Source organism: Danio rerio, chromosome 2, assembly GCF_049306965.1.
Source record: "Danio rerio strain Tuebingen ecotype United States chromosome 2, GRCz12tu, whole genome shotgun sequence".
Classification (NCBI taxonomy): domain Eukaryota; kingdom Metazoa; phylum Chordata; class Actinopteri; order Cypriniformes; family Danionidae; genus Danio; species Danio rerio.
In genome coordinates this window covers 5,606,263-5,632,500 of record NC_133177.1, presented here as the reverse complement: position 1 = coordinate 5,632,500, position 26,238 = coordinate 5,606,263, and the positions used below count along the sequence as shown (strand labels likewise).

The 26,238-nt window shown below is 37.3% G+C and overlaps 1 protein-coding gene across 2 annotated transcripts in view; it reads right to left on the bottom strand.

Moving 5' to 3' along the window:
- The window catches only part of gnb4a (guanine nucleotide binding protein (G protein), beta polypeptide 4a), a 25,648-nt gene extending 1,148 nt beyond the window's left edge, over window positions 1-24,500 (bottom strand). Inside the window, exons 1-10 of one of the 2 annotated variants that reach the window (XM_073922666.1) lie at window positions 24,348-24,500; window positions 18,041-18,142; window positions 13,658-13,696; window positions 13,202-13,308; window positions 9,839-9,902; window positions 8,270-8,432; window positions 8,112-8,178; window positions 7,700-7,901; window positions 3,517-3,733; window positions 1-1,896 (exon numbers count right to left, since the gene is read on the bottom strand). The exon at window positions 1-1,896 is cut by the window's left edge and continues 1,148 nt beyond it. In XM_073922666.1, the coding sequence (XP_073778767.1) occupies window positions 1,790-1,896; window positions 3,517-3,733; window positions 7,700-7,901; window positions 8,112-8,178; window positions 8,270-8,432; window positions 9,839-9,902; window positions 13,202-13,308; window positions 13,658-13,696; window positions 18,041-18,097 (1,023 nt within the window). In that variant the 5' untranslated portion in view covers window positions 18,098-18,142; window positions 24,348-24,500 and the 3' untranslated portion in view covers window positions 1-1,789. Of the gene's footprint in view, window positions 1,897-3,516; window positions 3,734-7,699; window positions 7,902-8,111; window positions 8,179-8,269; window positions 8,433-9,838; window positions 9,903-13,201; window positions 13,309-13,657; window positions 13,697-18,040; window positions 18,143-23,128; window positions 23,278-24,347 lie in introns of those variants that run through there. The other variant, XM_073922663.1, reaches the window with a different exon arrangement.
- Window positions 24,501-26,238: the final 1,738 nt, after the last annotated feature.

The window sequence follows — 26,238 nt, the reverse complement described above, 5'->3', positions numbered from 1 at the left end:
CAGCAGATGGCACTCTAGGCTAGTTTTTAAACAGCAGATGGCACTGTAGGCTAGTTTTTACCAGCAAAGGGTGCTCTAGGCTAGTTTTTAAACAGCAGATGGCGCTGTAGGCTACTTTTTAAACAGCAGATGGTGCTCTAGGCTAGTTTTTAAACAGCAGATGGCGCTGTAGGCTAGTTTTTAAACAGCAGATGGCGCTGTAGGCTACTTTTTAAACAGCAGATGGTGCTCTAGGCTAGTTTTTAAACAGCAGATGGCGCTCTGGGCTAGCTTTTAACAGCAGATGGTGCTGTAGGGTAGTTTTAAACAGCAGATGGTGCTCTAGGCTACTTTTTAAACAGCAGATGGTGCTCTAGGCTAGTTTTTAAACAGCGGATGGCACTCTATGGTGTTGTAGGCTAACTTTTAACAGCAGAGGATGCTCTAGGTCGTTTTTTTTTATGGCCGAAGGCGCTCTAGACTAGCTTTTAACTGCAGACTAAACTCTATGCTAGGTGCTACAGGCTAGTTTTTAACAGCAGATGGTGCCCTAAGCTGGTTTTTAACAACATTTTAACTCTGTAGGCTAGTTATAAACGTCAGACAGCACTAGCTTATTGTTGAACCACAGACAACACTCTAGGCTGTTTTAACTGTACAATGTTCACAAGGAAAAGCACTTGTCATGTAAGGCTTCTTTTATGTCAGGATATTAATGTAAACGCAGCTCACTATAAACATTTTCCCACACATTTGTCCATTAACAATTATTTTAGGTTCAAGCGGTATTTGTAAGGAAATAGATGCAAGCAGGGCACAGCTGTTTGTAAAGCATACAGAAAAACTCAGCTCGGAATTGATTTGAGAGAGAATAGAGATGCATTTTGAATCGATGCCGAATTAATTTCTCAAATGACTTCACCACAGCTCTACTCAGAAGACTTCGCAAACATTTTCTGGACCACTATTACGCACGTTTTACGGTGTTTTTAAATCCTTTTTCAATTGTAAACGCACCAGTAGCCATTTAAGGTGAATGCTTGGAAAACACAGAACAGAACAGCCTTCCTCAAAAGTAATAAAGTCATACAGGTATGAAACATGGACGGTGAATGATGAAAACTCACTTGTGGCTGAACCATCCTGTTAAACATAAAGGTATTACAATTGTCAAGCTGGATCAGTACGGTTTATCTAGTGGTAGTAAAGACAGGCTGACAGTAGATGCAGTCTAAAACATACCAAATGTTACTGTCAGGCTTAAAGGATGACAAATACCCCCCCCCCCCCCCCAAATCATCAGTGTTTCCTCTCACAACTACACTCTACCAACCAAAGCCAAAACCATTGATAGATAGAACCAAAGCAACACTAGCTGAAGAAGCAGACCAAACTTCAGGTCAAAAGTCAAACACTGATGGCCTATAATACAATTGGAGCCTCATCTCTCAGTTGCTGCTGCGTTGGCAAATAGGTGAGGAACATACAGTGGTATTGTGACTGGGGGATGAAGTAAAACATATTGTAAGCAGAGAAAAGAAAATATGGACACCCATTTTGAGTATCCGCACATCAGAACATCCAAACACTGATATATACACAACACACAGTCTGTCCGCCGCCTCGTGAAAAGCCAGAGACAAAGAAACCCTGTGGAGGCTCTTCAATGCTGAATGTAAGGATTGTGGGGTAGTGTGACTATTGAAAGAGAGAAGATGGAAGAAAAAAAACAGGAGGTGAGAAACAGGAGAGGTCATGTGTGGCAGCACTACAGTGACTGTGAGATCAGAAAGAGTCTCGTCCATTGAGGTCAGTTCCATATCCTGAGGAAACTATCCCAAGAACCGGTGGCCACAGCCATGCCATCACTGGTCACCCCCAAACAGCTGACCCTGTTGTCATGCCCAGCTAGAACGCCTTCAAATCGACAAAAGAGCAGAAAAAAAAAGCGTTAATAGTTTACAGACTACAGGGCTTTTCACATTACACTTTACAGGAGGACAATTCTGTCATTATTTACTCAACCTCATGTTGCTTCAATGGCCTGAGACCTTGTTCATCGTTACAACATGAATCAAGAAAAGATAAAAGATGCAAATTCGCGTCTATTGTGAATTTCATATGCAAATAAAGCAAATTTGACACACAAATGAAGCGAGTAAACTCAAAATGTTCACACATCTATTTACGTGTGAATAGTGCCTTTTTTTTCCTGCATGCTGCGTCTGGTATAAATACTTTATACTGACACTAACGGCAGATTCAAACGGGGCTTCAGTGTTGATGTTTAAGAGAGGGCGTGTCTGAAGTTGGGGCTGACGAGATCGTCATAGCAGCGTCAGCCAATGAAATTAGTCCGCAATCGGTTACTATCTGAGCTGGAATATTTGCATAAAGCTATTTGATTGGCTGTTTTCACATCTCTAGTTAGGAAAAAGTTAGGAAAGTGGGTGTGTCCAGCTCTGTTTAGGTGGGAGTGTTGGGGGAGGGAAAGATGGAAGGTGCATAAAAATGTGCATAAAAATGTGAGTTTCCGTTTGGGCACGCGCTGATTTTCACAGAGGCAAAACAAACATACAGACACAGGGGAGAGACATGGACATCAGTAATCGAAGGGGCTTCAGCGTCAATGTTTGAGAGAGGGCGTGTTTGAAGTTAAGGCTGACGCAATTGTCATAGCAGCGTCAGCCAATGAAATTAGTCCACAATCGGCTACTATCTGACCTGGAGTATTTGCATAAAGCGATTTGATTGGCTGACGCGTCCATTGGCTCTTGAAAAGTTGAGAAATTTTCAACTTCTGCAGCGAGCAATGCAGCTGAAGTGGCGAAGACGCATCCACAATGCAGTACGGCAATGCCTGACGTCACCCATTCAAAGTCAATGGGAAGCGTTGATGCTGACGCCCCGTGTGAATGGGGCATCAGGAGAAGAAACTGTTGAATTAAGTCTTTATTTTTGTTTTATGTGTGCAGAAAATAATTTTTGTAGACACATGGACTGTTTTGACAATGTTTTTTTTTTATCTTTCTGAACTTTAAAAATCTCAGGACCATTGCTGTCTTTGGATGACGAGAGAGCTCTCATATTTCATTAAAAATATCTTCATTTGAGTTGATTTGAAGGTCTCAGGGGTTTAGAACAACATGAGGGCGAGTAATAATTGACAGAATTTTCGTTTTTTGGGTTAACTATCATTTACAGATGGTGTAGGTCAGGGGTGCTCAATCCTGTTCCTGGAGATCTACCTTCCTGCAGATTTCAGTTGCTACCCATATCAAACACACCTGCCTGTAATTATCAAGTGGTGTTCAGGTCCTAATTAGTTGGTTCAGGTGTGTTTGATATGGGTAGCAACTGAAATCTGCAGGAAGGTAGATCTCCAGGAACAGGATTGAGCACCCCTGGTGTAGGTGATTGCTTGAAGGATACTGATAGCAGGTTTCAGATAAAAAACACGTTTCTTATAAACACAATGTATGAAAAATAGTTGATGCTTGCCTTAATTATAGTGTTTTTTCTGTCTGAAGTACTCACCTGCGCGCTCTCCCTTCAGCATGTCCCACACGTTGCAGTTGAAGTCATCGTAGCCGGCGAGCAGCAGTCGTCCACTCTTGGAAAAGGCCACGGAGGTGATGCCGCAGATAATGTTGTCATGAGAGTACATCATCAGTTCTTGGTCCGCGCGAAGGTCAAACAAACGACAAGTGGCGTCATCTGAGCCCGTGGTGAATGCGTTACCATTTGGGAAGAACTGAAGAGAAAAACAAAATTACATCATATTTGAAATAAACATTAGTAGACAAATTTAATAGTAATAAGAACTGTAAAGGCCCCAGTAAACTTCAAACAAAGTTTTTTTTATTTCTTTGTTTGTTCGAGGGCAAAATAAAGGTTGAAAAGGCTGAGTGACTGCATACTGTTTTCGAATATTTCAGCACCTCTGCGCTGCAGTAGGTGGGGTTGTAAACGAGCCACGCTACTCCTAAACAACAACAACAATGGTGGCTGTGAGAAGAACAGTTTCATATAAAGGCAAGTAGCCTCCTCCAGCCTCCCGCACGGGAAGCGGAACAGCACAATGCTTTTTATTTGCTGTAGATAGACAAACAATGTTTAGAACTTTATCAGAAGTGATGTGGTTATGCTTTACATCCAGTGTGTGAAACCCTCAAGGTCTTTAAAAACTCTCCGCGAGCAATCGTACATCTATACCAGCTCTGCTACTCAACCTCCAGTGTATCTATGTGGCTAACTTAGTATTGTTGTGCTGGATGTTTTTCTCCTGTTTTAAATCTTAACACTGTGTATACGAAGCACATCAAAAAAGGCGGAGTTCCAGAGCACACCCACCGATTGCGTGATCTTCTCAATGGTAGCTGAAAGGTGTTTGGAAGCAAAATTAACTCCCCAAATAAATGTGCTTTAGTGAGCCGTTTCGAACTGTCAAAACAAACTATTTCAGCTCTTTTTTTAATATCGTTTAAAGTAAACCGGGGCCTGAAAATGTACAACACAGATTTGATAAGAAAAAATAGTTGCAGGCAGCAATTACCGGGTTCAAGCTTTTTAACACCAATAGGTGTATTTGTAAAAATGGACTGTTTATCCTTTAATAAATCTGTAACTAGTTTAAAGTGAAACAAAAATAACAAAACCCAACCATTTCAGGTCAACTACCAAAGAAAAACAGCATTTTCCATAGCATTGGTCGAAATCTGGTCAGGTCTTGATGCCCAATTCCGATTTGTTGTCTATATCGGATTTTTTTGCTTGTCCGTTTACAAATTTTTTTTAATTGTGACCCATATCCGGTTCATGTGTTTACCCTTGCTATACAATTTACAACGTCACGCATACGTAAAGGCGGGTTCTAGCATCTGCGCCACACCAGCCAGAATGAAAGAAATAGTCTTGCTTTTAGCTCTGTGAAATATGTGAACTTCGCCCAACTTTGAAATGATTTTGAGGCAGAGAAGGAGGGAAAGAGCAGTCATCGCAGCTTGCGCCTGGTCTATATATGGTGTCCTCAACCATTCAGAGGAATTTGTGGCTACGAGAGAGATCTCGGGTCTGGTGGGAGCAAATTGTGGCGACTGACATCTTTCCTCCTGTTGTCATTATTTACCGTGTCGGCGTCTCCACACGCCTTCTACGTCAATAAACTGTGGATAAGTACCACATTGTCGCAAGTTTAATGATGCACAAAACCGAATGCCTCAATAAATCTGATCTGCCAGTTTACATGATAGTCGCATTTAAACATATGCACTTTATATCTGATTTATTTCGACATATGAAGGAGGCCTGAAACTGATCTCTGAATATCAGAATGTAAGTGTTTTTTCTTGTTTACATGGTCATAGAACAGATCCGATCTGTGTCTCATATGAGCAAAAAATAGGAATTGGGTCACATTTAACTGGCAGCGTTAACGGGAACAAAGTGTGACCTTTTGTTGTTGTTAAACACTGTCATGCTTCTTTAGAATATGTTACACGTGTTATGCTGGTTCTTTATTCCAACTCGACTCACTTAAGCTTGTCTAAAAGGTGTTGAAACTTCATTAGCTGACGGCATCTATTTTTCCAGATGCATTAATCTCCTGATGGATTTTGGTGCCACCTTGAATAAAGAAACTGCTTCCAAATTTTCAAGTCAGTCAGACTTCTTGGTTAAAAGTTACTTTCATGTTTGTTTGTTTTTTGCACTGTAGTGTCAGCAAGTGGTCAAACAGTGTCCTTTTTAACAGTGACTTCTGACTGAGCATGTACTCTTAAATGAGATATCATCACCAAACTCACAATGAGTGTACATTGAATAGTTATGGATATTTGTGCAAAAGTGGCTCCGTCCACTTTGGACATTTGTCTGTCCTGTGGCGAACCTGAATCGAAATTTTCGATATATTTTGACTCCAGAGTTTTGGATTTGATTAGGTGAAAAACCAAGGACTAGTTTGTAAAATTATGTTTTTTCAAAGAAGCAAATTACCCCAATATTTCAGTGTAGTGGTAAACTCTTAACTATAAGGGGCCCGTTTCAGAAAGGAGGTTAAGTGAAAACACAGAGTATTTTAACCCTGAAATGAGAGAAACTCTGGGTTTTCCGTTTAAAATGGCAGGTTTGTAAAACTCGAGAAAGCAGGGTAAGTCAAGCCTGTGACTTTAACTCAGAGTCAGTTACTGTGGTAACTTACTCTGTGAAACTAACCTGGTCAGTAACAGGTTTTATTCTCTAAACTCTGAGTTTCTGTCGGTCTCCTCCCCTTTGTTAAAGATGAAGCGGTTTTTCTCGCCTTAGCCTTACGTTTCCACCCACTTATTTTAATGCTCTTTTAGGATATGCACATACAAAACGATTGATGGAAATGTCATGATGCTCATAATTTTTGAAAATATGCATAAAAAACACGCATAACTGAATAGTATAAACTTTTAGTCAATAGAAAAGATGCACCTAAACTACGATGGAAACACTTTTACTGAACAAATTATGTGTGTTAAATGTTGTTTGAGTCACTCTAAAACGCCTTAACCGTTTCAGTATTAATGTTATTATATTATTGTCCTCCAGAGCCTCTGGAGCATGTCAAGAGCGTCTGTTTTCCGCATCTCATGGCTTCAAACGGCCCCATGCGTTCATTGTGTGTCAGCATTGTCTTCTGAGGCGCAAGTCCATTTATTAAATAAAGAAAAGATTGACGCAGCTTCTTCTACCGCAGTAAATTCTGCAATTTTACTGTTGATATTTGGCGCCCATTTAATCGGGAAGTGACGATTTTGTTCTCTTTGACTTGTTGGATAGAAACGCTGCTTTATTCGCACATCTTTTATACGATACTCCAGTTTTGCACATAAATTTAATTAATATGTTTGGATGGAAAAATAGCTATTGCCTACATTTCAGTCACACAAAGAACAAAGTCACGTACGAGATAGGCTTGTCCTTTTATAATAAATAATTAGCTTAAATTCACTGACCTTTAACAGGGACATGTACTGTTACAAGATGGGATAATTATTCTTTCTAAAAACTATTGTTTAGTCCTGCTTACATTCTAAATGTCACATCAACCTCTATCACTTGATCAATAATAGAGGCAGACACACAAGTGCACTTTTAAATCCATTAAACTGATCAATGTGTATAAAAGTGGGAACGTGTGTAAAAATGTTATAAACGTCACACATAACATTACTTATTAAATTATACTTAAATATTTAAATACTTTAAATGTAAAAATGACGCATTAACTTGAGCTGTTTTCCCACGCTAACTGTCTGTTTCACTGATGCAATGGTGTTGCTTTTTTAAATATATGGTCATATTTGCTATAACTCTGCATGAGCACATCAAGTTCAGCTGGAGAAAAAAACTCTTTTTTAAGATGTTGCCATGGTCACTCGTAATATCTGCACTCCATTAATAATGCCTTTTTATAGCCGTGGTGTGTGAGCTTAACTCTGAGTCTTCTACTCAAAGTTGATTGACCCAACTCAGATAAGCTATTCTGAAATTGAAAACTCAAGAGTTTTTAATCTCTCTGTAAATCAACTCAAAGCTTAAGTTTAAACTCAGAGTTGGTTGAATCTCCTTAATGAAAAAGGCCCATGGTCTACTGATCAGTTTTAAGGCAGAATGGTGACCTTTGGTGACGCTTGGACCCCTAATAAACCAATATCAGACACTGGTGAGGACTTCCCACTTTGAAACTCACACAGACAGCATTTATATCAGACACGTGTCCGGTGAAAGACTGCCTGCACATTCCATCTCGAATGTCCCACAGTTTGGAGGATGCATCGCAGGCACCCGACACAAATGTCTTGGAATCTGGACTGAGGGAGAGGCTCATCACGTCTCCGCTGTGGCCAGTAAATGTGGTCGTCTGCTGACCAGTCTCAATATCCCACAGAGCACTGCAAAAGAAAAAGACGACCTTGTGTATGCGTTGGCACTCTTTCAGTCAAGTCTTTGAAATCATTATTAAATACTCTCCATTTTACACAAGATTGTTTTACAAGTTTTAGCTTACAAATCCAATGTGTGGGTTGCTTTTTCAGGCCATTTCATGCTGTTGAATGTAAATAATGTTTTAAAATGGCTATTTTGTGCCCTGACAGACTTACCATGTTGTATCTCCAGAGCTGGTGACTATCTGACTATCATCTAAAAAGCGACAACATGACAAATAACCTGGGGAAGAGAAAGAGAAACACATCAGAATACGAGCGTCACTTTACAGCATGACGGATAGACACAGATGAATGCTGATGCCGCGGGTTACCTGTGTGTCCAGGCAGTTCTCTAGTGACTCTGACATTGCCCTCGCGGGTTTTAAGGCTGTAGATTGAGCAGATGTTGTCCAGGCCTCCGCAAGCTACATAATTCCCTGAAGGAGCGTAGGCACAAGTCATCACCCATGATGACCTTAATGGAATGGCATGAATCTAGAAAGAATTCCCAAAAATGAAAAAAAGACATTCCACATTTCAATCCACAGGTTTGAAAGAACAGGACAGAACTGTAGTTTTCCGTTTTATTTGACTTGAATTCATTTTTTATATTTGATTTAAGCTTCTTTTATTTACTAATTCGATCAGACCTCATATTATTTACACTCACCGGCCACTTTATTAGGTACACCTCACTATTAGCGGGTCAGACCCCTTTTTGACTTCAGAACTGCCTTAATCCCTCATGGCATAGATTGATGCAACAAGGTGCTGAAAATATTCCTCAGAGATTTTGCTCCATATTGACATGATAGCATCATGCAGTTGCTGCAGATTTGTCGGCTGCACATCCATGATGTGAATCTCCTGCTCCACCACATCCCAAAGATGCTCTATTGGATTGAGTTCTGGTGACTGTGGAGGCCATTTTAGTACAGTGAACTCATTGTCATGTTAAAAAAAACAGTCTGAGACAGTCTGCTGGAAGTAGCCATCAGAAGATGGGTACACTGTGGTCATACAGGAATGGACATGTTCAGCAGCAATACTCAGGTAGGCTGTGGCATTGATACAATGCTCAATTGGTATTAATGGGCCCAAAGTGTGCCAAGAAAATATCCCCCGCACCATTACAGCACAACCACCAGCCTAAACCATTGATACAAGGCAGGATGGATCCATGCTTTCATGTTGATTAAGCCAAATTCTGACCCGACCATCCCAATGTCGCAGCAGAAATCGAGACTCATCAGACCAAGCAACGTTTTTCCAATCTTCAAGTCCAACTTTAGTGAGCCAGTGTGCCTCAGTTTCCTGTTCTTAGCTCACAGGAATGACAACCGGAGTGGTCTTCTGGTGCTGTGGCCCATCTGCCTCAAGGTTGGACATGTTGTCCGTTCAGAAACGCTCATCTGCAGACCTTGGCTGCAACGAGTGGTTACTTGAGTTACTGTTGCCTTTCTATCAGCTGGAACCAGTCGGCCATTCTCCTCTGACCTCTGACATCTACAAGGCATTTGCACCCACAGAACTGCCGCTCACTGGATATTTTCTTTTTTTCAGACCATTCTCTGTAAAACCCTCGAGATGGTTGTGCGTGAAAATCCCAGTAGATCAGCAGTTTCTGAAATACTCAGACCAGCCTGTCTGGCACCAACAACCATGCCACGTTCAAAGTCACATAAATCATCTTTCTTGGACTGGGGTACATTATAAAGTGGCCAGTGAATGTATTTTTTTTATTATATATATTCAAAAGAGTGGTAATTAAATTTACAAGATTTGTTGAAGGGAAAAAAGATTGCAAAAAATGACGACAATCAAAAGATGATGTCTCTCATACATGATTGAACGATAACTGCCCATATTTTATTGATATTGATGTGTTGGACTGGACTAACCTTGTTTGTGGTGTAGCTGTCCCAAACGATGAGCTTGCCATCTTGTGAGGCACTAACTAGTAACCTTAAAAAAAAGAAAAAGCAAAGCGTAAGCCAAACGGCTGTTCACAAAACAACTCACAGATTAAAAGAACACTCCATAAAAAAAGACTGATCAATTTGCCCATAGAGTTTTGTTGAGTTTTTGAAAACTTTCAAAGCATTTTCCCAAAATATGTCATGTAAAAATGTGTCAAAATAATGTTTGTCACCAAAAACCATTCCATTTGCTGAAACACAGAGAAAGTTGTGGCCAAATTAAGCATCAAAATCACCCCAGAGTGAATGAAAACATCCCCAACAGCACACAAGGGTTAAAAAAGCCCCCTGGACACTTTCAGTTGAGTTGTACCATTTTAATCCATTCAGCTAATCTATGGGTTGGTCAGCAGCACTTTTAGCTTAGCTTTGCATAAGTCATTGGCTGTTTCTCAATATGCTTTAAGTGATCTTGCTTCCTTGTGTTCTTGTGTAACATCATCATCAACCACCAATACCAATTCAGTTTCAATACTCAAGATGCGTGAAAGAACCCGGATGTGTTCTTGATATCGAGAATGCATTGATAGTCATTGCGGCTAAATAAAGAAGGGGGAATCTGCAGCATTTTATATTGCCATTATATTTTTATAGAGATATAACTTAAGGGTGTTTATTTGCTGAAATTCACATGAAAATCTGTTTTATTTGTATTGTACAAAGTATCTTTGTAAGGTTTTGTATATTTTATATATGTTGAAAAAAATCCCTGTATAATTGTTTAAAGTATTTTCCATTCAAATGCGTGAAGGTTATGTGAACATCAGGAAGATAGCAGCAGTGCATGTTATCCCAAATTCGTTTTTCTGATGTAACTTGGCAAAACCGCTCTCCACGAAAATGTAATTCTGATCTCTGCATTCTTGGTATTGAGAAACAGCCATTAATGTACTAAAGAGTTCCTAGTCATATTAGCTGAAAAACAGCAACTTTTCATTTACTTTGTGTAAACAATGTAATGAGTAAAACTTTAAATAAGAAAATGATCTAAACCATTTTTTTTTATTTAGCGAGATGCTAGTGGTCTAATAGATTTTAATAATTTATGCTAAACTAAAAGTGCTTCCGTCAGATCCGGAGATTGTCTGAATAAATTTACAAATGGTAAAACTAATCTATTGTAAAATGAGCCTATTTTAAAAAAAATTGAGTTTTACTTTAATCATTATAACAAGATGAAAATTATAACAAGCTGGCATGAGCGAGATGTTAAGGGTCTAATCTGTTTCAACGATTTATGCTAAGGTAAAAGTGCTTTCACCAGACCAGTAGATCAGATGGTTAAAAGATGGTGAAACTCATCTGTTTAACTTTAGGAGAGTTGCAAAATAAGCCTATTTAACAAATAAATAAATTAATTAATTAAAAAAAAGGGTTTTACTTTAAACATTATAACAAGCTGAATCTTATAACAAGCTGGTATAAGCGAGATGTTAATGATCTAATATGTTTCAAAGATTTATACTAAGCTAAGCCAAAAGTGCTTCCATCAAACCAGGAGAATGCATTAAAATATGGTAAAAATCATTTGTTTAACTCTAGGGCACTTGTAAAATGAGCCTCTTTAAAAAAAAAAAAAAGGTTTTACTTTAATGAGCATGAGCGAGATGCTAATGGTCTAACTCGTTACAATGACTGATGCTAAGCTAAGCTAAAAGTGCTTCAACCAGATCCGGAGCTCAGCTTAATGCATTAAAATACCTCATAAACTCATCTGTTTAACTCCAGGGAACTTGTAAAATCAGCCTATTTATTTATTTAGTTTTTTTTTTACTTTAATCATTATAACAAGCTGGCACGAACGAGATGCTAATGGTCTAATCTGTTTCAATGATTTATGCTAAGCTAAGCTAAAAGTGTTTTCACCAGACCTGGAGATCGACTGAATGCATTAAAATATGGTAAAACTCATCTGTTTAACCCTAGGGAAGTTGTAAAATGAGCCTATGTAAAAAAAAAAAAAAGAAAAGGTATTACTTTAATCATTCTAACAAAGCTGGCATGAACAAAATGCTATTGGTCTAATCTGTTTCAATGATTTATGCTAAAAAAAGTGCTTCCACGAGACGCGGAGATTGGCTGAATGCATTTAAATACGGTAAAACTAATCTGTTTACTCTAGAGGAGTTGTAAAATAAGCCATCTTTTTAAAGAAAAAAGTTTTACTTTGATCATTATAACAAACTGACATGAGCGAGATGCTAATGGTCTAATTTGTTTCAATGATTGATGCTAAGCTAAGCTAAAAGTGCTTCAACCAGATCCGGAGCTCAGCTTAATGCATTAAAATATGGTAAAACTCATCTGTTAAACTCTAGGGAAGTTGTAAAATCAGCCTATGTAAAAAAAAATAATAATAAAAAAAAAGGTATTACTTTAATCATTATAACAAGTTGGCATGAACGAGATGCTAATGGTCTAATTTGTTTCAATGATTTATGCTAAGCTAAGCTAAAAGTGTTTTCACCAGACCTGGAGATCGACTGAATGCATTAAAATATAGTAAAACTCATCTGTTTAACCCTAGGGAAGTTGTAAAATAAGCCTATGTTAAAAAAAAAAAAAAAAAAAAAAAAAAAAAATTTAAAAGGTAGTATTACTTTAATCATTATAACAAGTTGGCAGGAACGAGATGCTAATGGTCTAATCTGTTTCAATGATTTATGCTAAACTAAGCTAAAAGTGCTTCCACAAGACCCGTAGATTGGCTGAATGCATTTAAATACGGTAAAACTAATCTGTTTACTCTAGAGGAGTAGTAAAATAAGCCATCTTTTTAAAGAAAAAAGTTTTACTTTGATCATTATAACAAACTGACATGAGCGAGATGCTAATGGTCTTATTTGTTTCAATGATTGATGCTAAGCTATGCTAAAAGTGCTTCTATCAGACCCGGAGATTGGCTGAAAGAATTTTATTAGGGTAAAGCCCAACTGTTTAACTCTAAGGGACTTGAAAAATAATCAAATTTAAGAAAAAAAAAAAAAAAACTGTGAACCATTCATTTGATCCTTGTGAACAATGATTAATGCATCTAATGCTAATAAAATTGAATGCTTTTAATCTTTTTATTCAAAAAATCAATTGCGTTTCCTCCCCAAGCACTAGAACAGATGCACAGAGCAAAGGGTGAAAAGAGAGCAGGAGGCAGCCTACATAATCCCAGAACACCCGTGAGTTGCGAGAGGCCTGCTGTATTATTCATCGAGTGTACACTGACAGAGCTGCAGGGTTCCTCCGAGAATGCCCATCCTCCAGCCCGCCTCAATCTCGCTGTCAACTGACCTGGAATCAGTGCCCCAGTGCATGGCGTAGATCTTGGCTAAATGGCCGCGGAGGGTCCGCCTCGTTCTCATCTGGATCCTTCCGACGGAATCCAGACCCGCCGTAATCTAAACACACAGAAATCATCAATTACAGTCGAGTTATGAAAGCAAGCAGAGGGCATTTTATCAATCCAAACCTGAAACTATGGTGTTTGAAACAGAAATGAACGTGTAATTATGACATGCACAAAATCATCAAGCCATGGGTTGGATGTTTAAATTTTGATGGGAGGACTTGGCGTGTAAGAGGGCGTTTAATATTTCAGTGCACTTAAGAGCATGTTCAGCATGTACGTCAGCAGGCCATTTGCATGTCTGTGTTGAACTCTGAGAACAGGAGAGTAGGGATCCTCCACAGAAGCGCGCTAAGAGTATGAAGAGGGAATCCAGCAGGGATAATGGCGGCGCTGCTTACCTGGGACAGGCTGGAGTCGCTGCATGCTTTCCTGGCATCCTGCAATGGGAACAGCAGCACGTCAAGAGTGCAGTCCTACTATTAGAACACCAGCAAAACTGCTTAAAACGTTCAGAGGTTTTCTAATAGCATGTAAGAGCTGCACGATATTGGGGAAAAAAACACATTACAATCTTTTTTGTTCAGAATCATTAGCTCTCCTGAAGATTTTTCCCCCTAATTTAACAGAAAGAAATGACACATTTCTAAACATATTAGTTTTAATTTCTAATTTTTAATAACCATACTCTTTAATCTTTGGCATCATGACAGTAGATCATATTTTACTAGATATTTTTAAGATACTAGTATTCAGCTTAAAGGTGACATTTAAAAGCTTAACTAGGGTAATTAGGCATTGTTTAATGATAGTATGTTCTGTAGCTAATCGAAAAAAATATATTGCTTAAGGGGGCTAATAATATTGACCTTAAAATGTTTTTAAAAATATAAATAACTGCTTTTGTTCTAGCCAAAATAAATTAAATAAGACTTTCTCCAGAAGAAAAAATATTATAGGAAATACTGTGAAAATTTCCTTACTCTGTTAAACGTCATTTGGGAAATATTTGAATAAGAAAATTAAATTGACAGGAAGGTGGGGGGGGCATTGACTTCAACTGTATATTGCAATATTATTATGATTCCAAAACATGATTTAATAACTTTATTTGTGAGGAATTCATCATTTTACATCGATAAAAGGAGTGCATCTGCCTAAAATTACAAGCAAGCATTAACGAATACAACAGAGCAAATAAATTTTGCTTAAAGGTTTTCTTCAGTCTAACAGAATTGAGGTTAGGGATGCTCATTTTGGATAATTTTGCAAACCAACATCCGCCACTCCTTAACCAAATATTAACAGTGAACTGGTCAAATTAATATTAAATTATTATTATTATTTTTTTTTAATTGACGTGTCTATTTTATTTTGTGCACGACAAATTAAATATTGCATTTTAAAATACTGATTTATTTCAACATGCGAACATATTAACAACAGAACATCTTCACGCACCTGCAGTGTTTCCAACAGCATAGAAAAACAGGATAAACTAAATAAAAAGAATACATATAAATAGTCCTGCCCTAGATATTTTTCACTTTTAAAACAATGAAAACACTGACTGAATCCTTTTCAAGAACCGGCATAGGCTGTTTTTTTCAATAATATATTTTTTCTTCTTCCATAAAAAAAACAAAAACAAGTAGGCTCCCTCAAATCCATCGCTCCACAGAAAATGGGCCTATGCATTTAACTAATGCACTGCTCTTATTCTTATATCACAAACCTCTGTCAACATTTTAATATAAGTCATTAAGATTATGTCTTGAGCATCTGATTTTACAGAGTTTGTGTGCTTTTATTTCCTCTCTCATTCGCGGTTCATGTGCACGCGCTGGGTGTGATGAAAGACAATGACGAGGTTCATATGTTGACTTTTTGTAAAGTGTAGGCTCCTATATCATACAACAATTTTGTTTTTTACATATGATATTGCATTCATTTGCATACGAGGCTTATAGACCATTTTGAGGGATGTAAACAAACCATTGTCCCAACGTACTTCCGGTTTTATTTCTATAGCTTCTGAGAATCTAAAAAGAGCCACATATTGATAAATACTGTTGTGACAGCTGTTTTAACATTAAATTATGATTGAATTGCCTCTTGTTACTGTTCTGAAGTTTGATAACAAGCAGGAAATGTTTATGGGCCAATAACATCCCCTCACTGAAATGGTCTATAAGCTGTAAAATGAAAGCCTCCGTTTGGTGCGGTCGATCATGCGGAACGCACTTTTCTGTTCCAAAAACGCAAGGCACACCACACTGCCTTTTTGTTGACAAGAAAAAAAAGAAGCGCGATGCTCTTTTTTTGTCACTAGAAAATGACTGAATCAGCTGCGTATTGTGATGGAGTGTTGCTTTCAATGTCGTTATAATTGTAACATTTAATAATACTGTGATATTCAAGATTTGTGAGTCATCCAGCTCTGTATAACTTGAAACCACAAGTCTCTCCTCCATCTTTAAAAGTTCTCCGTAGTCGTCTTCACAACACAAACACTGCTGTCACCTCAAGGGAAACCTTGCCTCTGCTTTAAATTGATTGAAGAATGAAAATGAGCAAATACGCGAAGTTCGCATAAGCAGTCACGACCATTAATAAACCAATAAAAAGATGTGCCTCTCAATGCAAAAAGCGAGTTGGCCTCTTGTGCAGCCAAACTTATATAAAATAAAAATTTTAATCTGTTAAAAAGGCACCCATTCGGTTAATCAGTTTTTGAGCATCCCTAATTAGGGTACAAAACTCAATTATTAAATGTTTGTTTGTTTAAGCTTCAATTAGTATAACCTATTGTGCCCAAATGGTTTTAGGTAGCTTTAAATCTCTGTCACAGGCCTTAAAAGAATCTTTCACTTTATTAGGGTTAAACTTTGCATAAACATATGCTGTAGGTGAATTGGGTAAGCTAAATTGTTCGTAGTGTATGCGTGTATGTGCTGGTCCTCTAGATTGGGAGTTTAGCACGGGGCTAACAACACACCTCATAAATAAACTATATGCAATAAAACACAAATATGGTGTGGCTAAAATATCAATTTCGATATAAATGACCCTGGTAGTAAGTAAGAGTAAGTTAATATAACTCATATTCTGTTAATAGGTTGTTTTCACATGACGTCATTAATGGGGTGCAAAATTCAGATGGAGGGCAGGAAGTGATTCTTCTTCAAAGGAATCATTATCAAAACATCAAAATGTTTATGTTCTATTTTGTTTACAATTGTTTAAATTGGCCAAAATGAGAAATACTGAACAGCCTTTATAGAGTTACAAACTCATAAAGGGGAAACTGTAATAAATACTGCAACATTAGTGAAAACTGTGGTGAAGTGATGGTGCATAATTGCAGTGTAAAAAATTTAGCCTATTGGATAATTTGTTTATTACTCCAGTTGTGTTGTAGATGGCAACCATATAATTACTACGACAGTTACTTTAAAACACTACACTATTTACTAAAGTATATTTTTATGTAATAGCTTACAGTATCTACCACCTCGATGACAGACAAATATATTTTATTTTTTATCATAATATAGGCATCATGCCCAACATGTGGTTATATATATATATATATATATATATATATATATATATATATATATATATATATATATATATATATATATATATATATCCGGCCACTTTAGTAGGTACACCTGTACAACTGCTCGTTAACACAAATTTCTATTCAGCCAATCACGTGGCTACAACTCAAGTCATATAGACATGTTCAAGATGATCTGCTGCAGTTCAAATCAAGAATCAGAATGGGGAGGAAAGGTGATTTAAATGACATGGCATGGTTGTTAGTGCCAGATGGGCTGATCCAAGTATTTCGGAAACTGCTGATCTACTGGGATTTTCACGCACAACCATCTCTAGGGTTTACAGAGAATGGTGCAAAAAAGGGAAAACATTAACTCAACAGTAACTCAAATAACCACTCGTTACAAGCGAGGTCTGCAGAAGAGCATCTCTGAATGCACAACACGTCCAACCTTGAGGCAGATGGGCTACAGCAGCAGAAGACCACACCGGGTGCCAGTCCTGTCAGTTAAGAACAGGAAACTGAGGCTACAATTCAAACAGGCTCACCAAAATTGGACAATAGAAGGTTGGAAAAACGTTGCCTGGTCTGATGAGTCTCGATTTCTGCAAAGACGTTCGGATGGTAGGGTCAAAATTTGGAATGAACAACATGAAAGCATGGATCCATCCTGCATTGTATAAACGGTTTAGGCTGGTGGTGGTGGTGTAATGGTGTGGGGATCTTTTCTTGGCACACTTTGGGCCCATTGGTACCAATTAATTATCATGTCAACGCCACAGCCTACCTGAATATAGCTGCTGATCATGTCCATCCTTTTATGACCACATTGTATACACATCTCCTGATGGCTACTTCTAGCTCTGAAGACATTAGGGGGTCATACCCGGTACTAGTAAGGTGTAAAGTATAAAGTGGCCGGAAAGTGTATCTTCCTGCCCGCCATCTGAATTTTGCGTGTTGCCAGAACCACATGATTGCAAACAACCAATATGAATCGTAATAATATCATTGTGCCTCTAATATACAAGATTTTTAGATAAACGGTTGAAAAGAACAGCATTAATTTGAAACAAATATCTTATAAAAAGTTTTTATTTTCCTTTAGAACATCTTACTGAGCCCAAACAGTAATGCATTAATCACTGTGGAATATATCTGTAAGGAATCATATCTGATGCAAAACCCATTGATCTGAAACCACATAGGATCTTACTCTGATCTGATTGCGCAGTTGTTCGGCCTCCTGCCGCAACTGCTCCAGCTCACTCATGGTCCTCCAAGCGTTTCACTCTCTTCCCAGATACTTTGTTAAGGCCTGCAACACACAGAAAGTAGTCCAGCAATGTCAGCGTTTCACTATACTGAACAGAACTAGGGCTTGGGAGAGAGCGTGCAAAGATCTTCAGCTGGCAGTGCTATAGTTGTGTGTGGTTCCTCCGCTGAATGATAACCAAACACTGCTATAGAACTGCCAACTGAAGAGATGTGCACGCTGTACTCCTTTGTTTAATGAGGAGCAGCACTGCTTGGCACTGTCTATTAGTTGACTAAATATATTGCTAACACCACTTTAAAAAACAGAGATATTTGAGAAATTATGTTACATGCACTTGTAGGACTGCACGATATATCATTTCAACATCAATATCGCAATGTGTGTATCCGCAATAGTCACATCCAAAGATATGCAATGATTATAGATGACCAGGAGCAACAGAATTGCATTGATTTATACATCATTTAGATGATTTCTGCTAGGGCTGCACAATATATCGTTTCAGCATCGATATCGTTATGTGATTATTCGCAATAGTCGCATCGCAGGATATACAATGTTGAGTTTGTATAGCATTTTCATGTGTTTTTGATGCCTGTGATTGTATAATGATCTTATCTTACATTCAGGTATAAGAAATTGTACCATTTGTGACCTTGAGTATAAAGTAATTTGATTGAATTACTTTTATCATTCAGTTACTGTACTTGAATGCTGTTAGGCATGAGGAAATGATAAAACACTTTGTTTTAATTGTATCTTTTTATTGATTGCAGGGCTCGAAATTGCGACCATTTTGGTCGCATATGCGCCCGAAATTTTATCTATGCGACCTTGAAATATATTTAGAAGCATTTCTGCGAGTGCTTAAAATTGTAGTGTGCGACCAATTTTTACTGCAAAATGTTCAGCACATGCGCGGATTCGGAAGACATTCACGCAGAATGCATCTCTAAGCTCTTTGTCTGCACTTGAAACGCGAAACGCAGCGCTCGGGAATGGTTTAAAACAGTTGTCATGTCAACTTGCTGCAGTAAACAAATCCAAGTCCGTAATGCTTGCCCCGCCTTCGCGCTCTTCTTATTGGCCCACTGCTCTAACACTGAACGCGAATGATTGGTTAATATCAGCTGTCAATCACTCAGCGCCTTCTGGCTTCGGATGACAGAGAGAGCTACTACCGCGAAACATTGTAAAGCGCTTAAGATGAGAATAAAGATAACATAACACTTTTTTGTTTTGTTTTAGAAACCATGGCATCTGCAGTTACAAATAATGACACATCTTACTAGTTATACCGTAAACACGTTAATTCAAGCAGTGCGTGCAGGGCCGGTGAGCGCTCCGTGTATGCTTTAGTCACTCAGTTATGTTATAAAATCTATTTTCTTGTGATAATGGGATTTTGTTGAGACTTATTTTCCTCACGCTTGCATATAACGTTATATATGAATTTTTTTGCTTGTTAGTTTGATTAGTGTTGATTTCAAATACAACCAATATGTTTGTATAAAACTTGTAGTAACGGTGCTCATAACTGGTGGGTGCGACTAAATTTTGGCTGATGCGCCTAAATTTTTAAAGTTAGGAGCACCGGTGCTACCAAGCAAAAAGGTTAATTTCGAGCCCTGGATTGTATTTATCAGTTTGTTATCAGGGCTTGGCATTAACTTTTTTGATCACCAGCAACTACGGCTAGTAGTTTTCCAACGTTACAAGCCACTCGCCATTTTTTACTAGCCACAATTTTATTGTTGGGAAAATATATTTTATATGAATTAAATTGACTTCAAATTTCTTGATTTCAATTTTGTGTTATGTCCACATGCCTCCTCGATCATTTAACTTTTATTTGAGTGTTGTGTATGACCTTGCTCAATAAGCATGAGCAAATGGTTTGTGGTTTCACAGTGTCGCATTGCAATTAGTTTTATTTCACATGACTTGTCAGACCTTAACACTAAGGATTTACAATTTTTTTTCTCTGGCCAGCATAAAACTAATTATATCCTTGCCACAAAATGTAAGTAATGTGTCAAAACAAGCAAAATATAGCTGTATACTAAAACTAAAACATAAGTTTTATACATACTTTAACTAAAATTCAAATGTTTAGTGATGAGCCAGCACTGGCAATCCAAAGCTAAATCTACCCGCATTTGGCTGGTTAGCAGGTATTAATGTTAAGCCCTGGTTGTTATGCATGAAAATATGCACAACACATGCAAATACAGAAATGCACAGCAAATAGCACAGACTGCAATTAAAATGTGTCGAGGGACCCCAAAAAGTTTATAGATTGTTTATTAGATTTTATTCCCAAAGCAGAATGATCCCAATTGATCTAACATTATTATTAATTCTTTCCAAATAGAGATATTAAGTCATTTGGTGACTCGCAATCTATATTGCAAAATAAAAACAATATCGTAATGTTAGATTTTTTCAATATCATGCACCCCTAATTTGTGCAAAAACAAACAACATTTTTTTTTACTTAGAATTTGTCATATTTCTAATCAAAATATTTACATTTAAAAAGCAAAAACAAGATTATTTTACTTACTGTATGCCACTAGCTACATTTCCATCCACCTATTTTTATGCCCAACAGTTGATGGAAACGTCAAGATGCACATATTTTTAAAGTGCGCATAAAAAACGTATGAGTACTGAGTAGGATAAACTTTTTATTCGATAAGAAAAGATGCACATAAACTACAATGGAAACACTTTTACCGAACAAATTCCAGTAAGTGCACTAAAAAAAGGTCATGTGATTTTGTTATAAGAGATCATGTGATGATAAAAATGTGCGTGAATGGACAAACCAGCAGGCCGAGCACATTGTGAAACATCTGAAATGTTCTTTTGGTCATTCTAAAATGCCTCAACTGCTTCAGTATTAATGCTATTATATTATTAATTGCCTCCAGAATCATGAGCGTCTGTGCTTCGTGTCTCACACCTTCAAGCGCATCGTTATTGCATGTCGGCATTGTCTTCTGAGGTGCAAGTAGTTTATTAAATAAGGAAAAGATTTACATAGCTTCTCCTATCCCAGCAAATTCCATTTTTATGGTTGACATTTGGTGCCGGTTAATGTGATGGAAGTGACGAGTACATTCGATTTGACTCGTTGGATTTTATTCGCACATCTTTCATGCGATATTCCAGTTTTGCGGATAGTTAATTCACATTTTTAGATGTAAACATAGCTACAGGTAGATAATTTAGCTTGTTTAAAAAAAATCTTAATTTGGCCTTATTTGAAACGATATACATCAAGAAATTCTAAGATAGAAAAAAGTCGAAGAAAAGCATTTTTGCATTGTGACTGTTCAATTTCTGTATTTGAAATCTGTTAAGTCGCCCCAGAAAACCATCAGAGCAATTCAAACCATCTTATGAATCTGTATGCAATATCTATCACAGAATAATCAAATATCACATTTATATGATTTCACAATATTAGATTTTTCTAATAAAGTGCAGCCGTATGCTATTGTATTCTCAAAGACATGAAAAAATGGGGCCAATCATTTGAACTATACAGACTTAATTTAAAAAGAAACTTTTAAAATGACCTCAAATAATTTTACCCATACAGGGTTTCTTCAGGTTTCATGTTTTAGACTTATAGAGGGCTACTTTATTTTCAGTTAGAAAATATTTTCACTTGCCCAATCAAAAAATGAATAAAATTTAAGAAATGTAATAATACAATATTAATAACTTTGAGTATTTTTTGTGATTTTCAAGTATATACACATTCACAAAACTTATATCCCTTATATAAAGAATAGAACAAAACATAACCGTCAATTACTTCAGTCTACAATAATAATCATATAGGTCAGGACAGTATCCTCGGAAGTAAATAAATGGAGAACTTTTAAGCAAATGTTACTGTGAAGAAAGTAATTAAGAGCTATTTAAAAAAAAAGTTTTATTGAGATGGATTGTTGCCGATTGTATGGGTGTTAATGGCCAAATTGGGTAGCTATAGATCAACAAAGGAAAAGACCTGTTATAAGGAATAAAATGTCATATGATCTCAGTAAATTTAAGACTTTAAGGCCTAAAATTTTGCTTTTGAGATTTAAGACATACTAAGATCCCGTGGATAACTTATGTCATGTTGCAGCCTAAAAGAAAATACAGAATAGAATGAAGTGACTTACTACACACTAGTGGTTTGACATAATACCACTTGACTAGAGATTGTTTAGGACAACCCTGAAATCTGTACATTTCACCACAAGATTTTTTTAGGGAAGCAGTGTGACAGCAATCAGTGTTGCTAAAAACAGGAAGACAGCTCGTCTCAACTCTAGCAAGCCAAACTACAGGAAAAATGAACGATGTGAGTTTTAAATGGCAAGCTTTCATCATCCGAAAGTGTACTGACTTCCAATATAGAAACAACACATAAAGAGGCTAGTTTAATCAATGTAGCATATATCAATTGGAGAAAATATGATAAAAATATGATAATATGATAAAAATATGATAAATATTTATAATCCATAATTTAATATGCACTGTAAATTATATCCGGCTATTTAAAATCGGACAAATCCTTCTTAATCCAGATGTGTTAAGCCTTAACCTATGACACCCTGAGCCTGTTAAACTCACAGCGATAAACATGAGGAAATGCGCGGTCTTAACTAAAATATTTACTGATATTTCACCAGTTTATAGCTATACGTGTCTTGGTAACCAAGATAAATGCGATTAAACGTAATATTTAAATCGACTTTAAACGTTATCTAAAGCTAGCCAACTGTTTTGACAACAGATTCAAGACCACATGTTGCACTAACGTTACACAGAAACATCTCTACAATCCGCTATTAAACGATACAGAGGGTAAAACAAGCATACTCCGCAGATTTGTCAGCCGTCGTGGTAATAAAGCAGCTGTGTTATGCTCTGGTTAGTTTGGTTAGCAAAGTGGCTAGCGAGCGGTGACTGTATCATGTCAGTTACTCAGACCAATAAACAACACTGACACATTACCTGATGTAATAACACTACACAAATCCTCCCGCTGCCTGTGAGGGTAAGACGACTTGTCTTTCCTTTATAATATTAGGACGGCCATTTCGCTGATATACATCCAAAACGATACAAAAGCCGCCAAATTGACTAGATTCGATGCAATTCACACAGAACGATTACCACACCCATACTGATATTGTGAGAACATGGCAACAATTGGATAGAGGGGGGTGAGAGACATGTCAGTGTTTCTAAACGGAGGATATTCGCCTTTTATGTGGGAAAAAAACTGTATAGCATATATATAATATATTTAATAAATATATATTTATAAAGCTAATTAATTTTGATAAAAATTGTTAAACATAAATGTACGCGTAGCCAATCGAGTCACCCGCGCTCGAAATGGTTCTGGCTATCAGCTTCCTCAATTATCAAAACGACTAAAGTAGTTGGGTACATTTGGATGTTTGTTAATGTGTTTGAACGGAGAAAAGCTGCTATACATGAGAATAGTGTGCTCTGGCGTTTTAAAAAGGTAAATGTATTACAAATACACAATTCCGAATTGATACTTTTAATCATTATGCAAGTGTGTATGATATCAGTTACTAAAGCAGCTATATAAACTTTACTAGATTTTTTAAAATATTTTTTGTCAGATAGATAGATAGATAGATAGATAGATAGATAGATAGATAGATAGATAGATAGATAGATAGATAGATAGATAGATAGATGCATACATAAATACATTTGGAACTATATATATATATATATATATATATATATATATATATATATATATATATATATATATATATATATATATATATATATATATTTATATATATATATATATATATATATATATATATATATATATATATATATATATATCATAATGAGTGAGTAATATACAAAGTAATTATTGTCACAGCATGATAGATAGATAGATAGATAGATAGATAGATAGATAGATAGATAGATAGATAGATAGATAGATAGATAGATAGATAGATAGATAGATAGATATTTGGAATTATATATATATATATATATATATATATATATGTATGTATATAGTGAGAAATATACAAAGCAATAGGCATAGTAGCAAGAATGAAACCATCTTCAACACTGGGCTAAAAACTTCATTATCCCACTCCTGGTGATCTTTAAATCTATTCTAGAGCAAATACTTCCAAAAGCAGTATTAAATGATATGTACTCTTACCTGGAATGCTGAAGTCAACCAGTGATGGGTTGGTCGATGGAAGCTCCTGGCTCCCTCAGTAGTATGTGTGTGTTTGCCTGTGCCGATGGGAGCTCTGTCATTGGGATAGGTATGTAGTGGGTGACTTTAGTTAACGGCCAGCACATCCAGACTGAGAGCTGCTACTGGTGACAAGGTGGGGCTACATGGAGAGCCCGAGTGGTGAAAGTGTGTAGATGAGGTCTTAAAGAGACAGTAGTGCTCATGCTGTCATTTGGTATGTGTTCAAACAAAACAAGTATGTCTTCCTGTGCATTATGTTATTTGCTGTTTGTTTACACTATCTGGGCTTGCACAGATAAAGCAGGAGTTACCTAAATGCAGGGCACTATGTAGTGAAGGGCTGTCAATAATTTATTAACGTGGAAAGCTTTTCCATGTAGTGCTTTGTCAACACTTTTTATATGAAGCACTTCGCATGGTGTTAATTACGCTGTTATTCACAAGCATATTTGTGCTAAATTTGCTGATCAAAATGTGCCTACTTGGTTGACTTCACAGATGCATTTAAAATTCAAATATTAAAGAGTTAGTTGTTCACGATAAGGATGGGTATTGTTAAGTTTTTAATGGTATTACTGCTTTTATCAATACCACTTATTGGTTCGGTACTTTAACGGTTCTCTTATCGGTACTTTTTGTAGTTTGACGCCCTTGTACTATTGGGCGAAAACACGACCATTTCTCATGTGAGATTGCCAACTGTGCAGACGAATATCAAATATTGCAAATTAGAAAAGGTTGTTCAGTTAAATTATGCTACTGTAAGTAATGTTTATTCGGCATTAATTATCCAGTACTGATAGCAAAACAGTTAACGTCAGCGCTTATCGATACTTTGGTCTTTTCTAATTTAGCACCGAGACTGATAAAGTACCGAATTTCGGTAGCCATGCCTAGTTCACACAAAAGTAAAAATTCAGTTTTTTTCTTACTCGCCTTTATGTCGACTTCTGAACACAATTTAAGATATTTTAAATAAAATCCTAGAGTTCTCTCATCCACCCTAGACAGTGAATGTCCTGAGCAAGTGTGCCGCAAGCCTGCGTTTGAGTGAAGGTCTCGGCCGTTAGCTCGCCCCCTGGGGGCTGGCTGCAGTACAAGTCATAAAGCCCGCCTCCTCCGTGTTAATGAAGGAGACTTGAGCCCAAATAAAAAAAATGATTACACTTGCAATAAAATGTCCCGAAAGATGGTTCTGGTTGATTAAGGCACTGGTTATTGTGCTGAAATAGGTGCAGATCTTCATTTTTGTAAACAATTTGTTTTTAGCAGTAATTTAATGCTGGGCGTGTCATCGTGATTGACAGCTGTGATTGACAGTTTCTCAAAGCAGCGCGTCTGAGCTTCGGCAGGAGACTGAAGTGTTATTATTCGATTTCTGTGTTATTTTACCATGACAACATGAGTTCAGCAGTAAACTAAAGTTTCTGACATACATGATCCTGGTGGAACACTGTTTATTCGCTAAGGTCAGGGCTTTCTTCGGGCTTTATTAGTTTGCTGATACACGCCTAGCCACCCAGATAGCAAAATACACTCGGACCAGTTCGGCTAGATTCTCGCCTGCCGGAGACTTACCCCTCAGAGCTCAGACTGACTACCTCTGCTGGACCTACTCCGGATGCGTGGACTCACTGCCCGATTCCAGCCCGAGTCAATCAAGCCAGATGCGGGGGCCGAGCGAGCCGGCGCTGCCGCATGCAAGCCGGAATCAGCCCGCGACGCCGCGAGTAGGTTATGTGCGCTGCGGACCGGAGCTAGCACGATTAAATATATAAAACCTTCATATTTGTTAACGTTATTACATCCATTTGTGCTGATATGACAGCAAACGCATGCTGAGAAGTTC